Source organism: Dermacentor silvarum, chromosome 1 (assembly GCF_013339745.2).
Source record: "Dermacentor silvarum isolate Dsil-2018 chromosome 1, BIME_Dsil_1.4, whole genome shotgun sequence".
Classification (NCBI taxonomy): Eukaryota; Metazoa; Arthropoda; class Arachnida; order Ixodida; family Ixodidae; genus Dermacentor; species Dermacentor silvarum.
Genome location: NC_051154.1, coordinates 377,157,499 through 377,175,028, shown reverse-complemented (window position 1 = coordinate 377,175,028; position 17,530 = coordinate 377,157,499). Strand labels below are relative to the sequence as shown.

General features: G+C 47.2%; 1 protein-coding gene and 1 long non-coding RNA gene across 4 annotated transcripts in view; one reads left to right on the top strand and one right to left on the bottom strand.

Annotated features, from left to right (window-relative positions):
- The window catches only part of LOC119445763 (xaa-Arg dipeptidase), a 92,472-nt gene that overhangs the window by 61,822 nt on the left and 13,120 nt on the right, over nucleotides 1-17,530 (top strand). For all 3 annotated transcript variants that reach the window (XM_049660602.1, XM_049660600.1, XM_049660601.1), the window contains 2 exons: nucleotides 8,223-8,372; nucleotides 9,402-9,543. In XM_049660602.1, coding sequence (XP_049516559.1) covers nucleotides 8,223-8,372; nucleotides 9,402-9,543 — 292 coding nt within the window. The remainder of the gene's footprint in view (nucleotides 1-8,222; nucleotides 8,373-9,401; nucleotides 9,544-17,530) is intronic.
- Nucleotides 1,083-4,536, bottom strand: LOC125942434 (uncharacterized). The gene is made up of 3 exons (XR_007465106.1): nucleotides 4,137-4,536; nucleotides 3,006-3,143; nucleotides 1,083-1,221 (listed from the first exon to the last, which is right to left on the bottom strand). It is a non-coding gene; the product is annotated as an uncharacterized LOC125942434 (long non-coding RNA).

Below are 17,530 nucleotides of genomic sequence, written 5' to 3'. Positions count from 1 at the left end.
GCGGCTGTGAATTAGTTTTTCGAGAGGTTTTGAAAAAATTGGCAAGACGGATCTTGGTCTATAGTTAGTTAAATCGTTTTTATCACCACCCTTGTGTAATACTTTAACTTTAGCAACCTGGAGGCTTTTTGGAAAAGTACCATCAGATAAAACAAGGTTGTAAATGTGTGTCAATGCCGGAGTGATGGCATCTAGTACGTACTTTGCAGGCCCGATTTCAAAACCGTCGGCATCGCAACATTTACTATTTCTGATGGATAAGAAAGTGCTAATTATTTCATTATCTGTCGTAGGACTCAAAAATGCCGACTGGCTGATCCTTGAACTTAGATAATTCAAGCAATTTGGATCGTAAGAACTCTTTACTAAATTGGTGAAATAATTGTTGAAAGTTTCTGCCAGTTCCTTTTCTGATATTACATTTCCATCAATCGTTATTTCTCTAATAGTCTCCTTACAGCCACTTCGGCCAAGAACTGTATTAATACGCTTCCAAACAATATCTGATTTTTTCATAATGTCATCTAAATAAATTTTGTAAGTACGCTCTTTTCTCACGACGTAGAAGACTATTAACTTTATTCCTTTGTACCCTAAATTGACGCAAGATTTCTTGAGACCGCGTTGAAATAAAGGCATCGAATACCCAGCTAGCACAAAAGCGATAGAAAACTGCTTCCATACCGATTCGCCAAGACTAAATGAACGTCTGAAAGACGCACTAAAAAATCCGTGCAGTCCGTTTAGAAGGTGATAAACGGTCGTATATCGTTGCTAATGTCCGGCGGATATGACTTTTGCAAGAAGTTCTAGAATCCTGCTTAAAGTAGTTTCGAAAAATCCTGTCTTGAAATGGGATTTTGTAAGACCATTAGAGGCATTTCAAAAATACAGATTGAATCCTGCTACAATCAGGATTTTGACATCCGTTTTCTTTCACCCTCCCCTCTAGCGGCCCCCTTGTCTCCCTTTCCTTCCCTCTCCCAATGCCCCTGCGGCGTTTCGTCGGCCGGCGGCATGCAGGTTTGCGCTTGGGCAATACACGAAACACATACAGCAATAACATTTTTTATTGCAAAAAGTAAACACGACTAGACAAGCTAGCAATCAACATTAAATATGAGTGCCTCCGTGTAACGTCCATTACAGGTATCGACCTTGATAAACCTGGTTTCGAACAGGCTGCTGGGCTGTAGCTCCTTAATTCAGCAGGTCTTCTTACTGCAAAAACATTAGGCATGTGTAAACCGTATGTTAATTGAAGCACACTTAGTGAACGTATAGTTTTTCAATGCATTGGCAATAAGCACTGCAATATATCTTGGCAATGGGCAGTACTACAATATATTGGTCCAAGCACACAGTTTTCGAGCATTCCACCTTTATTAACATGGTTCTAAGATTAACCGATCACAAATGAAATTCCCTTCTGTTGCCTTGAAGACATACTTTACATCTAACCGAAGGTGTTGCATGTACAATCGCCAACCAGTGTAAGTGTCGGCTATTTTGCTAGCTTTCAGGGGGCCTTTTTCTTGACTAGTTGGCGACTGGTAGATGACAGCAGCCTCCTAAACATGTGCGAAGTAGATGCCAATTAGCATTCAAAGAAAGGAATAGATAATGCATTTCTGATAATGTTGTACGAGAAAAGAGGTAAGTGCGGCTCTGCAAAGGCACAGCTTCAGTGTGACAGCATTGTCACACCACTCCAATTTTATTTGCCACAGATCACATAGCCAATTCAGAAATGGCGCAGGCTTGAGCATATACCTAAACACCAGTCTATCAAACACATCGCATGCTTCAAATTGAGCAAATATATTGCGATTCCTTAAAAAATAAAAGACAGCAGACGAGTGCAACCTTGAGTAACAGCGAGTATTTGCAGCACGGCTGCTTCAAGCATATACAGTAAGAACTTCGGTTGCTTGTAATTAAACCATTAAAATGTTGCACGCCTATGACTTGCCTGTTTGAAAACCTCCACACAATAACATTGCCAAGCACTTGTTAAAAATTTTTTTTACAAAAACAGTGAGTCATCCACACACAAGGTGGAACATAAGCCGTAATTTTCCACCCAGTTTCACTAACTTTGACCTTGGTGACATTTATAGTTACGCAATGGGTTAAAGGTTCAGCTCGTGCAGTTTATAAATCAATTATGATCTAGAGTGCTTGCATATGCAATTTATTGCTTACACCGAAATGAGCCCACACACTAAAACCCACACATGGCGCGCGGCGACGATATCATCGCCGTTGCACGGCGGCAAAAATGCGCTTGGAGTGCCCATATAATTTCTATCGCAAAAGAAAAAGAACCGCGGCGTAAATTTTTCTCTCTCAAATGGCAAGGTCGCCGTTACGCCGTCGCGCCGTAACACGCGTGTTCGAGTCGATGTCTCAACGCTGCGGCTGCGACGCAGAGGGAAGCAACGACGGAGGCCCAGTCCGGCCAACGAAACTGTTTACAACCGGCCAACGCTCGCTTCAACGGTAGGAAAAGAAAGAGAGAGGGTTAAGCTGGCGCCGGGCCGGCGGCGGCCGCGCACGGAGACAGTCGAAGGTGGGGGAGCTACGAGGGATTTGAGAGTCAGTTGAAAGTGGAGAGTGAGGGGAGCCCCCGAAGCGACGGGGTCACCTCTGCTGAAGCCAAATCCGCTTCCCTGACGCCCTCCTCCCTCACCTTCGACGTGTCCGCGCGTGCCCGGCGCCGCCGTGCTGACGCCGCCCGCTCCTACAGCATCGTTTTCTGCGAGCGTTAGCCGACGTGGGCAGTCTCGTGGCCCCTACTCGCCATCTGCTTGCGCGCCGTCTCCATTCGTACGTCAACTCCATTCCTACGTCGTACTGTGGTACACGAATACTTCAGAAATAAGTCCTTCCTTTAATTCGAACAAACTTTCGGACTCCTTCGAGTTCGAATTATTGAGATACGACTGTATATGTGTCACGCTGAAAATTTAATTCGTACGACTTGAATATGACATAACAGTTACCTGGGTTCTTGGAGTTCAGGAGTTTCGTGGTGACCCTTTGGGCGGCGGCGTTTTCGTCTGCCCCTTTCGGCACCTGTAGAGGGTACATGATCGGTGTCTTCACCCTCACGCGCCTTCTCTCTTGCACGTAGGTAGTGCCTGCATAGTAAGTTACAAAAAACTCTATTGATATGCTGATAAACTCGGAGTATCTATGTTTATAATGTAACAGCAGTGCCTATTACAACTGTATATTGGAATTTTTCTTTTTTTAACAGAATTTTGTTACTGCACAGACTTGCAAAAAGAAAACACCAGTGCGACCTCAAACTTTATTTGTTGCATGACTGAAGCGAAAAAATGTTAGGTATCGTAAAAAAAGATGCTGTAAATAGCTACACTGTCGGATTATGTTACAAAAAAACAAGGCAACATACAGGGTGTTTCATTTAACTTTAGCCAAACTTTAAAAATATGCAAGTGCCACGTACCAGGACAGAACCAAGGTAATGTTGGAGATACTCAGATTATTTTTTGCATTCCACCTAGTTAGATAATTAGCTCCCATTAATTAATTAACTTCTCAATTACTATAGTTAGATGAAAAGTGTCAATGAAAAGATTGTAAAGCAACATGAGAAACCCCTGATACCGCTTTCTGTTTCTCAATATGAGCTACATAAAGTGTTTTTCCAAGTGTGAAAGATGCCTGCCAATACACGCAAACTGCCTTGAGCGGCCAGTCGTTCGGCAGTTTCCCATGTATTCGCGGGCATCTTTCACGCTCGGAAAAACACACGAGTGATCTCGCACAAGAGCGTTGACGGAAGAATGCTGTGGCTACGCGAAGATCGTAGCACGTCTCATCATTCTGGGCCAAACGGGAATGTCATCGTCATCCTAACGATCAATGGTCAACGAAACGTCACAGAAGTGATTTTAGATAGCTTTGGCAAACCTGAATACGCACACAATAAAATAAACGTACGCAGACGTAAACATGCCTCTTAAACAATATTAGGAATTCCAGTTAAAATCAAGGCGCTTTCATTGCAAAACTTCATTACTGCCTAAAACTTCCACCTAAAACTCCCGCCTGAAAACCGTAAATAATTAAACACGACAGGTGTCAAAGTGGCAGTGACTACTTACGTGAGCAAAGATGTGGAAGGCAGTCTGGCGCTCCGCAGTTCATGAACGAATACGCGTCAGGAACTTAACGGCTGTTCCTGACAAAAATAACGGTGAATGTAACGGCCGGTTCAAAGGTTACGCAATCTGGAGGGAAGCTGCGCAGAGAGCGCAATCCGCTCGGCTGCTCAGACTGCGTCGGCGCAAGCGCTGACGCCGATGAGCCGTCGCGCCACTCCTCGCTTTGTCAGGTAGCCGCTATGATACGTCGCGGCGCTGCATCCTCTTGCGACACACGCTGCTGCAATGCAGAAAAATACTCAGTGTGGCCTCGTACTCGGTACCTGAAGCATAGAAATGCTAGCTAATTTAACTAAGAAAATACAAAATACGGCTGCTACCATAATGCTAGCGCCACCTTACAAAGATAATTTGAAATAACAAAAGTCGAACTTTTTAATGCCTCGTTCTCGGCACTTTGCGGTAGGTAGGTTCCTAACTCGCTTTATAATACAAAAAAGTGATGTGCAACCTATAATGGAATCGAACCTCTGCCGTGGGGCACAGCAGCCGGTTCTCTAGCAACTAGGCTACGGTGTCTTTTTCTTCCTTTCGGTCAAAGTAAAACAGGTTAACCAAACAGACAAAACGAAAACTGCGACAAACAATATCAAAACATTGTACAGTTTGAACCGTCAGTCCAACTTGGCTGACATTGTCATTTAAAATTCTCTGAGCGTTGTCAAGGGATCTACCCTCGACAGCCACTCAGGAACACAGCAATCATGCGTTCTAAATTTTCCTTCAAAGAAAAATGGCAATATTCGCAGGAGGGACAGATCGCGTTGAAGTGTATCGAGGACTGTTCAACAATGTCCTCGCGTCGATGACAAAATCAACGTCGAAAGTGGTGCTTAGTTTCCGGAGAAGTTCAGAAACTGCGACAAGCGGAATTCGGTGACTTGTAACCCATGATGCAAGCCATCCTTGAAATTCCACACATTTACGTGGATAAAGACTTGCCTGATTTTCTGCAGATGATGATGCATAGTCCGAAGAACCTCCATTTTCGATGCCCGAGCTCAAAGGAGGGTCGCTTTGTGGAACAAAATATTCTCTAGAAATGTCTTGCGTATGTGCTTCTACATTTTCTCCTTTCAAGGCAAGGTCACTTTCGTGAAAACTGTCCTTGGATTGAGCATCCTCATGTGGCGAAGATACTTCACTAGAAGCATGGTTACTACTTTTAATAACCTACCATGATACTTATTGGACGGTACTCGTGGCAACAGGACTGGCAGATATCAGTTCGTCATTAACTCTACGCCTCTTCTGACGGTCTGAAAGGTCAGCGTAACTTTTCTTCTTTATTGTGGACTTCATTATGAGCATAAAGAGCAAGCGGCTGCCCCTTCAGTGCTCACTCACCACAATGCAAGCACCCGCGCCTGGGTTGATTGCACTCTGTTCTAACAGGGCGAAGCAAAAACAAAAACCAACGTCCGTTTTTCCTGCCAAAAAGCAGAACAAAGAAAACAACTACAAAAAAATCAATAATTGTAGGCTGCTAGAACAAGCGATTTTAAACGTCTTCTAAAATCCGCCTTATAGCAAGATTTTTCCATCCCAATTGAATCCTTCTCGATGTTGACTTCTTCAATCTAGATTTTTGACGGTCAAAGCGAAATATCCGTGAATAAGAATGATTATATCTCTTTTGTGCTAGCTGGGTAAGCGGTTTTTTGTGCGTATTTCTTGTAAACACTGTTTTGTAACCCATGGCTTTCTACTTTTGCGCGCAGGTTTAAGAACTTTGTACCTAAAACATTTCTCATAAGCAGCTTTAAACTTTTCGTGAAAATATTCGTAAGCGGTCTCGGGGTCTGTAATTAGCAGTAGAGGTGATCAGTCAATAAGCAATATTTCATTGCGAAAATTGTTTAAACTGTGTGCGTTTACGTCTCGTACAGTCAAATGAAAGTCATTCGCGGTTCCAATAGGTGCGGTTAGTTTCAAGAATAAAAAAAAAATTGGGAGGTGATCGCTGATGTGGCTGCCTATAACACCTGATGATAAATTTGTATTTTCAATATTAGTTATAAAGACGTCTATTAGTGTAGTTGAACCATGCGAAATATGAGTCGGAGAATTTACTACATTTTCAAAACCATTAGATTCAAGGGTCCTATATAATTCTTCACTCAGTTTAGAAGTCTTTAACAAGTCAATGTTTATATCACCTGCCATAATGAGCTTGAATCCATTATCGTTAATCCAGCTTAGGTACTCGTCTATAAAGGACAGAAAGTTTGGTATACATGTATTTGGAGGTCTATGTAGAACACAATACACATTATCACTGCATTTAATTGAAAGCACTTCATAATCTTTAGTAACAAGGGAAAATGACTCAATTAGTTGGCTTTGCAACGTGTTTTTTGTCATCAACATACCGCCTCCTCCTCTTCGAGTGGGTCGATTTAGGAAAAATGATTTATAACCGGGCAACTTAAGCACATCTATTTCATTTTTATACCAAGTTTCAGTTATCATCAGCACATCTGGAGTGAAACCAAATGAGGCAGTAAGCGCAACAATTTGGTCTTCCTTGTTTCGTGCTGATTGTGCGTTTATGTGGATGAAAGATAATGAATTTTTATTTCTTGCATATAAGTTACCCACATCGCAAGGCGAAAGATGAGCACGTCAAGAGGTGTTCGTGGGCATCACGTCACTGAAAGAAATCCTTTCTCTAGTCGATCTTATCAAGATCCGAGACGCAAGCTATGCGCAGTGCTCGGGACGACTCAGTTTTTCTTGCGAAAATTTTGCCGTCCTTTGTCCATGCAAAACGCCAGTTCTTTTCTTTCTTCTTCGCGATAGTCATGCCCAGCAGCTTCTTTAGTTCGAAACATAAATGTTCGTTGATACATACTGCGGCAGACTGTGCGAAACCAATATCAGAGGCTGAGAGCCTTTTCTTTCTAGCTTTTCCCAAAACTGCATCGCGTTTCGATCTACTGCAAAACTGTACAAGAATGTTCGACTGTGTTGAAACTTTTGTTGGAATCCTGTGGCATGCCTCAACATCGCCCTGTACAATGGGTTCATCAATAGCATTGCCAATGTTCTGTAAAATTTGCGGGAGACTTTCATCCTGCGACATTGGAATACCTTTGATTTCAAGGTTTCTGTTTCTTGAATACTGCTCCAGTTGCACTATTTTTAGTTCATTCGCTTGCACCTGTTTCTTTAGCAGTGCACACTCAGACAAAAGGCAAGCATTTTGAGCCTTAATATCTGCGTTTTCCTTCTGAATGGCTTTCATGGTAGCATTCATTTCTTCGAAACATTGGTTAATCATTTCCATGCTAGCTTTCACTTCTCTGTTTTCCTTTCTGAATTCTCTTTCCAAAGAAGTGCGCATTTCGCGAATCTCCTGCTTCATTTCTTTCAACATTTTCAGCATTTCAGGATCAGGTGCCATGTTAGAACCAAAGAACAAGGAAAGAGAACCAGAAAAACAAAGCAAGATGTGGCAGCGGCAACGGCAATATTGAAATCAGTCACAAAAAATACTGATGCGATTTCTAACCTGTAAGGACAGAATACACGAGCGTAAGCCGTGCGTTCCCACTGCTGCCGCCGCTGCCAAGTGATGCATCAAGGTGCCAGCATCCCCTTTTATCCGGAGCTGCTAGTAGTAGGGCGTCGCTGCAGCTGACGATCGTAGGCCACGATATGCAGGGAGAGGATGTATACTGTCGTTCCGTTTGGTCACGCTTGCAGTATCGCCGTCAACACGAGCGCAGGCATCTGTAAGGACAGAATACACGAGCGTAAGCCGTGCGTTCCCACTGCTGCCGCCGCTGCCAAGTCTACTAATACTACTACTAATATTAATAATAATAATAACATATTTCTACATCGACATTGACTTAATTTTTTTTGGATAGTCAGGATATGGTCAGTATATGCGCTTCACCAGGCCAAGCTGTAACTTAAACGAGGTACAAAAAATATGCTGTCCAAAATTTCAGCAAACACCATCCCTGTGCGGATGTTACTGCGTCGTGCATCACTGCGCAAATTTTTTATTTCTTGCAGGTCGTGCTGCTAGGCACACCAGCCGAAGAAGGGGGCGGTGGCAAGGTGCATCTCCTGAAAGGTGGAGCCTTTGACGACATCCACTTCGCGCTCATGGCCCACCCGAGCACCCGTGACGTAGCTGCATGCAGCACTACGTCTGTAACGAAGGTGAAGTTTGCTGGCGCTGTGCGCACCCTGTGAATGGGTACCACTGCGCGTCCAAATAATTGGGGGCACATGGCATGACAAAGAAGGAATCCATTTTGCTGCCTCATATGCGCAGTGATTTTCACTTTACAGCGCCATGGTTGTACTAAATTCCGAGGGCTTAAAGCTATCGCGCCCTGCAGTTAATGTAATGAGAGATAATACGTTTATTCTGCTAGTCAGCTAAGGAATGCTGCGAGAGTGAAAGAGAGAGAAAGAATGCATAGAAAGGCAGGGAGGTTAATCAGAGGTAGTTCAGGTTGGCTACCCTGCGTGTGGGGTAGGAGTAGGGGGACAAAAAGAGAAAGAGAGTGGAACGGGCGACAGAGAGAAAGAGAGACGAGCACTAACAAACCACGTACACTATAGAGTAGTAGGCGGCGGCGCTCCTAAAGTCTATTGTGAAGGCCCGTAGACCGCAGGAACCTTAGTAACGCGAGTAAGGCTTTCAGCGCGGATGTTCGTTCGAAGCACTGGCCTAAAGATTGTAGTTCCGTTATTGGACGACTGTCCAATTGGTCCAGCACTCGGTATAACACTTGTCTTTCGGCATTATAGCACGGGCAGAGACAGATAATATGTTCGAGCGCCTCATCACTGTTGCACTTGTCGCACGTGGGGCTGTTGGCCATTCCAATAAGGAAGGCATATGAGTTTATAAATGCAAAGGACTACTGCGAAAGTATCATTCCAGTCTATAGAAGTGTGACATGCCGTGAAGAGTGTCGAACATGTTAGCGCTGTCTTGTGCCTAATGAGCAGAGAGGTTTAGTGTCATTTTGTAAATTTTATCTGACAATGGCCTCAGTGGTTTGTTGGAAGAAATATTAGGAAAATAAACTCGCAATACGGGGCTCTGGAAAAGCAAGTGCCGACAATTTACAAGCATGCAAGGCTCTTCGCCTTGATATGTGATTGTACGTCAAGAACAAGGGCGTCACGTTCCTCATGTTGACATCACTTCATATGCTTTCCATGAATTCCACCCAGTACGCGGTGACCTACAAGGGTCTTCCTGCTCATTCGGCTGGGGCGCCCTGGCAAGGCCGCAACGCGTTGGACGCTGCTGTTGCTGCTTACGTCAACGTCGCCATGCTCAGGCAGCAGATAAGGCCCGAATGTCGCGTTTCAGGTGAGCCCACAGCTTGATAGACCTTAATACGCCGGAAGTTTATATGGCTGAAATAAGCCAGCCATAATGAAAGTGGGGTTTGTATATAATAATATAATTTGGGTTAAAGTGGTGCACACGTGGCACAAGTTTGCGAGTGCCAGCTTCCAGAAAATAATTTGTGAACTATGGAACCTCGGATATTATTAATCTGCGTTTCTGGGATCTGATAGGCAACACAATAAAACAATGTACGGATGAGTGAAAGCACAACACTTGGTACAAGCAATTTTGCCGCTTTCTGACACCTTATGGCCGCCCTCGGCACCTTGTTTATAAAATTACTCCGAAAATTTCATCATCACAATCCAAAACCGCAGTGAATTTTTTTTCCCTTGACATAGCTAGCAAATAAGCAGAAAAAGTATTAATAAAAGCCAACGTCGTCAAACTACGAGCGCAGAATTTAGATATTTGCTTATGAACTGAAAAAGAATTATAATATTGTGACAGAGCGATGAAGAAGACGTTTTGAGAGCACTTGAAGAAGACGAAGCTCGGGACTTCGCGTGCTTACTATGATCTTGCCAGCCGCTGCCAGTCTTGTAAATACGCTGTAAATACATTTCTTATTTCTTTTCCCCGTAACATTTTTGGTGGAGTTTGCGGGCTCAAGTTCAAGACGGATTTACGCAGCGGGCGCTCCTTGGCTGCATCTACCATGCCAGCTCAAGGCGAGGATGCTTCGGGCTCGTCGGCCCCCACGCCAACCGTCATTCTGGCACAACCGCGCGACCCCGGCACCTTTTCCGGCACTGACAACACGGATGTTGAAGACTGGCTTCAACTTTATGAGCGGGTGAGCAAGAGCAACCATTGGAACCAGACCACCATGCTGGCCAATTTGATCTTCTATCTCGCGGGAACGGCACGCGTCTGGTTTCAGACCCACGAAGAGGAACTTACCACCTGGGACATTTGTAAACAGAAGCTCACGGATTTGTTTGGCAAGCCTGTTGGACGTCAGCGCGCCGCTCAAAAAGACCTCGCTTCGCGTGTCCAGACGTGCACTGAGTCCTACCTCACATACATCCAGGACGTGCTTGCTCTGTGCCGCAAAGTGGATCCGAGAATGTCCGAAGCTGATAAGGTCGCACATGTCATTAAGGGCATAGCAGATGACGCCTTTCACCTCCTCGTCTTTAAGAATTCTTCTACTGTACAAGCCATCATTACCGAATGCAGGCGGTTTGAAGAAGCCAAGAGCCGCCGCATTGCCCACCCGTTTCCCCGCCTCCCCAACACGGCTGCTACGTCCACCTGCGAAGACCTCCGCAGTCTGCCCACGCCCAATCGCTCTGATGACATCGTCCACATCATCCGGCGTGAAATCGAGGCCGCATCTCCTATCCAAACGCCAACCCTTGGCTCCGACAATTGCCAGTCCACCGTTTCCCTGATCCAGACCGTCGTACGCCAGGAATTGGCCAACGTTGGCTTGACCAATGTCTGCTCCGTTAATCAGCCTGACTACGCTTCGTCCACCTCTGCCATGCGCCCTCGCAACATGAATGCCCCTCCGCGGTATCGCAACCCAGCTGAATGGCGCACTCCCGACGACAGGCCAATATGCTTCACTTGTGGCCGTATCGGTCACATTTCACGTCACTGCCGCTCTTGGTGGAATTCGACCCCTTGGCCCTATCTGCCATGCGACCGCCCGCCTCATGCTGCTTCTCGCTTCCCACCACGCATGCAACCAGTAACTCCTGGCGACACTTCTCGGCCCGCCCGCTCTAGCCGCTCTCCTTCGCCACATCGCCGCTCCTCCCGCTCGCCCCCATCGCGTCGGTCACCGTCGCCCAGCTCCTTCCGGCGCACGCTTTCGGAAAACTAACGGGTGCAGCACCTAGAGGTGATGCTGCTATACCGCCCCGACGCCAAAATCCTCTTCTGATCCTGCCCACACATCGGAACCTCATCAAAGTGAACGTGGATGGTGTACCTGTTACGGCTCTGATTGACACTGGCGCGCACGTATCTGTCATGGGTGCTCAGCTTCGCCATCGTCTCAAGAAAGTCCTCACTCCTGCCCCGTCGCCTGTGCTCCGAGTCGCCGACGGGGGAACGCCGGCCGTTATTGGCATGTGTCCAGCTCGTGTGAGTGTCGCCGATCATCATACTTCTGTTTTATTCTATGTCCTAGAACACTGCCCTCACGACCTAATCCTGGGACTTGACTTTCTCTCAGCCCATTCCGCCCTGATAGACTGTTCTGCTGGTGTTGTGCAACTCGCTGTACCTGTTGCTATTGATCCCCCCGATAGTGCTCCGATTCGGCTATGTTCCACAGAGCATATTCGCCTCCCTCACCTTGCTGTTACCTACATAGGTGTTTCACCCGTTCCGCCCATTCCAGACGGTGACTGCATCGTATCTCCTAATCCGGATGTCCTGCTCTCGCATAACGTCGCATTTCCTCACATCGTCATTACCATTACGGACAACACGTCCTGTCTTCCGCTAGTGAACTTTGGACTTAGTGCACAAGTTCTCCCGCGCGGCATATCGCTTGCGCAAATCACGCCGGCCGAAGACTACCAGATTTCGGTTTTAAATGCTGACGACTCCTCGTGTGCAACTCTTGCTGTGCCTCCTGCCCCTTCAGACTTGAATGCCCTAATGAAAATGATCACGCCCGACCTTCCGCCCCAGTGTGCCAATGAACTACGTTGCCTCCTTGCCTCGTACTGGGACTTATTCGACCTTGGAGACCGTCCTCTCGGACAAACATCTGTTGTCAAACACCGCATTAACACCGGGGATGCGAGCCGAATCCATCGGCGACCCTACCGCGTCTCTCCTACCGAGCGAGACATCATACAACACGAAGTTGATAAGACGCTTTCTCGTAACATCATTGAACCTTCTTGTAGCCCATGGGCATCCCCTGTTGTCCTAGTTAAGAAAAAGGACAACAGTTGGCGATTTTGCGTAGATTATCGGCACCTAAACAAGGTAACCAAGAAGGACGTCTATCCGCTACCACGCATTGACGATGCCCTTGATTGCCTCCATGGAGCACAATATTTTTCGTCCATAGACCTTCGCTCCGGGTACTGGCAAATTGCCGTCGATGACATGGACCGTGAGAAAACGGCTTTCATTACTCCCGACGGCCTCTATCAGTTCAAAGTGATGCCTTTCGGGTTATGTAATGCCCCAGCCACATTTGAACGAATGATTGACGTCCTCCTACACGGTTTCAAGTGGTCCATCTGCCTCTGTTACATGGACGATGTGATAGTTTTTTCTCCGACTTTTGCGACGCACCTCGAACGCCTATCGACGGTCCTATCTGTTTTTCGTCGGGCGGGGCTACAACTCAATTCGTCCAAGTGCCACTTCGGTCGTCGTGAGATTTCTGTGCTCGGACATCTCGTCGATTCTTCTGGTGTCCGTCCTGATCAAGATAAAATCCGGGCAGTGAAAGACTTTCCCGTGCCAACGTGCGCCAAGGACGTTCGCAGCTTCTTGGGCCTCTGCTCCTACTTTCGTCGGTTTGTCCGCAATTTTGCGGACGTTGCACGCCCTCTTACTCAGCTCCTCAAGAAAGACGCTGCCTTCATTTGGGGCCGTGAGCAAGCTCGTGCTTTCACTGAGCTGATCCGGCTGCTTACTTCCCCTCGCATTCTCGCTCACTTTGACGCGTCAGCTCCAACAGAAGTCCGTACCGATGCCAGCGGCCATGGTATTGGAGCCGTCCTGGCCCAGAAACAACAAGGACAAGACCGTGTTATTGCTTACGCCAGCCGCCTTCTTTCCCCTGCTGAGCGCAAATATTCCATCACTGAGCGCGAGTGTCTGGCTCTCGTTTGGGCAGTGGGAAAATTCCGCCCCTATTTGTACGGCCGGCAATTCACAGTCATCACTGACCACCATGCTCTGTGTTGGCTTTCATCTCTGAAAGATCCTTCTGGGCGCCTTGGCCGATGGGCTCTGCGCCTTCAAGAATACAACTACTCAGTTGTATAGACGTTTTCACGAGGGCGCTTCCGACGGTCTGGCGTGCAGAGTATGTGTCAGTGTTGCCTCTTCGGTCTGGACTGTGAGCTTGCCTTGCGCTTGCATTGCGGAGTGGTAGCTTTCCTTCGATGTTTCCGTTTATTTTTGTCACGAATGACTTACGCTCGTAAATAATGGCATATATACTCACCAAAAGGCTACAGGCCAGCACTGTGCAGTTTATGGGTGCACAAACAACCACCGGAAAATAAAGATTTTGGGGACTAAGTGTGTCCACAACACAGCACTCCGCTAGACCACTGCCAATGTGATATGTTCACATTTCGCCGGTTTCCTGCATCACCTGAGGACTAAGCATTTCAGTCTAATGTGAACCAATGCACAGATCAGTAAAATAACGCATTGTGGCAAACCTTTTTCGGCACATTTCCCAATAGGTTGCGAGAATTGTCAGCTCATCGATGCAATATTTTCTCGTATGTAGTGGCAGAGGCTAGATTTGTTATTCTTTCAAACACGACTTCATTCCAGTGCCTAATACAGGGGCCACACGGCGCACTTTTGATCGTGATCGAGGCCGATCTGGGTCGAATTTCTTGGTCGCGATTGGCTTCTTTGCTCAATCTGCGGAAGGGAGCCAATCGCGGTCGAACATTACGATCCAGATCAGTCTCGATCGCTATAAAAAGTGGCCGTGTGACACCGGTATAAGACAAATTGAAGAACTCTGCGAGAGAACTAGTCGGTAAATACACTTCGCAACGATCTGGAAAAATCATGTCCTATGGAAGATGTATGCATACCCTGTGTCCACCAAAACATTGTCTCTGCGTTCACACGCACCCTGCGCGGCCCTGCCCATAAAGTTAATAACTTCAACAGTGTGGTGCTGCATCGAGCTCACCCATCTTCGAGCTTTGTCTATGTGCTTGGGCAGCAAGAGAATGCAAAAACTAACGTGTCTACCTCATCAGCGCGGCCTAGCGCCAGTGCTAGAGTTCGGGAACCGTAATGCGCTAACTGTGCATGGTGTAGAAACGCGCTAAATGAGCCCGCGCAAGTTAGAACGTAAAAAATTGTATTCGCATGGGTACGCGCGGACAATAGCATCATGCTTGCAAGACTAACAGTAACTAAAAAAATTAACTATTCGCACAGTCAATCAGGTGAAATACTTACGTGCGTGCAGTGACCGCTTCGCTGATCACTAAGCGCTTTTCACTCACGGTCAGTAGTGGTTTACAGTCATATGCATATGTATTGATTCGACAATTGTTAAGACTCGACATTGCTTTATTATGAACATTACACAGAAACTAGAGAAAGAGCAGAGATGGCCCTAACGCTGCAATATTATTGGCTTATTTCGCTTCAGAGATAGCGCACACGAACAATTCTTGCCGTACGCGATATCTTCAATGCAAACTTCGCGCACGATCTATACGTTAAGGTTCACCGTGAGCGAAGCTTGTTCCAAATTCAGACATTCGAAAGAAAAGCCATTCCAGGTAAACAAACGTAAAATATAGGTAAACAAATATATCTTTATAACAAGTCCTGTTATAATCCCTATTGGGATTGATAGAAAATAAAAATCTAGCGCCTGGGCTGTATCAGTTGCGCTGGCATCTGTGATCACTGTCGCGCGTCGGTTCGCTGCAGGTACCGCACTGCTCGATCGCCACGCTTATGCTTTGACATTTGGTTATAAGCACACTGCACCACACCAGATCCAATAAATTTTGCATGATTGAGCTGTTCAGTTGCGTCGGAAGCGTATGGAGTAACCACCGCATATCTACCAACCACTGACACGCGTCGTCGGGCCGCCGGCGCCTGGTTCTAAGCATTGCCCGACAGCTACGTACGCGCCTGCTTTCGCTAAATGAGGCAACCCTCAACCGCGAAACCTAATGGTGATCAGATTCAATCGACGATACGGTCACATGTGTCCAGCAATAACAATGAAATATACAGCTGATTAGCACGCCAGGTCTCGACGAAGCAGACGCGGCTGCCGCCGCTACCAACGACGAAACACCACATCCACTGGCTGGGCTTGCTGTTGCCATGGCACACCACACTGAGCGCTCATGCGAGTACGTGAAACATGTAACAAGTCAAGCCGCACAAGACAGGCGAAACGGAAGAAAACAATCGAAATAATGCGCGGCGAAGGTCACACAACCGAAGTGCGGCTGGCCTGCTCTCGCAAGGCGCACAGTCCAAAATGGCGGCATAACATGTTCTGACGCTAGACGTCGCCCGCGTCGGCAAATGGCGCTGCTCTAACGTCGGTTTGTGAAAAGGTCTATACAAGACAGGCCGGTTACACCAAGATGCGGACTGCTTGTCGCGCCATCCTGTCGACCCACCTGACGTTTGTATGGCCGGCATTCCTGTCACCGTTCTCTCTTTGAGTGCTTTTGACGATATCGGAGCGGAACAACGCCGGGACGACTTCTTAAAAGACCTTATTCAACGGCTGACTTCAACGACGCCCGACCCTTCCCTTCGAATGTTTGAACTCCACGATGGCATCTTGTACCGCTGTAACATGCGCCCTGACGGCCCTGACCGACTCTGAGTTGTCCCTTCGCATCTGCGCCGGACTGTTCTCGCCCAGCTTCATGATGTGCCGACTGCCGGTCACCTTGGCGTGTCACGGACTTACGACCGCGTTCGTAGGCGCTTTTTTTGGCCTGGTCTTTACCGTGACGTCTGCCGTTATGTCGCTGCGTGTGACCTTTGTCAACGACGAAAAAAGCCGACCACACTCCCTGCTGGCCGCCTTCAACCACTTGACGTGCCATCAGAACCATTCTTTCGTGTAGGCGTTGATCTTTTAGGCCCTTTTCCTACGTCTGTTTCGGGAAATAAGTGGATTGCTGTAGCAACAGATTACGCCACCCGATACGCAATCACACGGACTCTTCCGACAAGCTGTGCAACCGATGTCGCCGATTTCCTACTAGAAAACGTCATCCTTCACTACGGTGTCCCTCGACAGCTCCTTACCGACCGAGGCCGCTACTTTCTTTCTAAAGTTGTTAATGACATTCTACACTCGTGCGCGACTAAACACAAACTTGCTACTGCTTACCATCCACAAACGAATGGTCTAACCGAGCGTCCCAACCGGACCCTCACTGAGATGCTATCCATGTATGTCTCCGCTGACCATCGCGACTGGGACGTTGCATTACCATTCGTTACCTTTGCCTACAATTCTTCTCGCCACGATACCGCAGGTTTCTCTCCATTCTTCCTCTTGTTTGGTCGCGACCCTACACTACCTTTCGACACCCTCCTGCCTGATAGCCTGCATTTCACATCAGAGTACGCCCGGGACGCCATAATCCAGGCACAAGAGGCACGCCATATTGCCCGACGTCGACTTGTGGACTCGCAGGAAAATCAGCGGCGCTTCTATGACACCCGCCATCGTGACGCCCACTACACACCGGGCGCCCTGGTTCTCATTTGGTCTCCGTCGCGACGCGTTGGCCTCTCGGAGAAGTTGCTTTCACGCTACTCTGGTCCTTACCGCGTCTTGCGTCAAGTAACCGACGTCACCTACGAAATCGCCCCTCTTGACCCCACCGTGGCTCAGCCTCGTTCCGACGTAGTCCACGTCGCGCGTCTTAAGCGGTATCACTCGACCGCCTCCTAACCAGCACCGGGTCGGTGCTTCAGCCGCCGGGGGTCATGTGACAGAGCGATGAAGAAGACGTTTTGAGAGCACTTGAAGAAGACGAAGCTCGGAACTTCGTGTGCTTACTATGATCTTGCCAGCCGCTGCCAGTCTTGTAAATACGCTGTAAATATATTTCTTATTTCTTTTCCCCGTAACATTTTAAATGAAAACACCGCTTAATTACGCCTTTTTTACGCTCGGCCGTTGATCAAGGCACTAGCTTTCACCACCACAGAGTTCAGTGACCAGGTGGTGGTGTTTTCTACATATGCTCTGCACCAAATT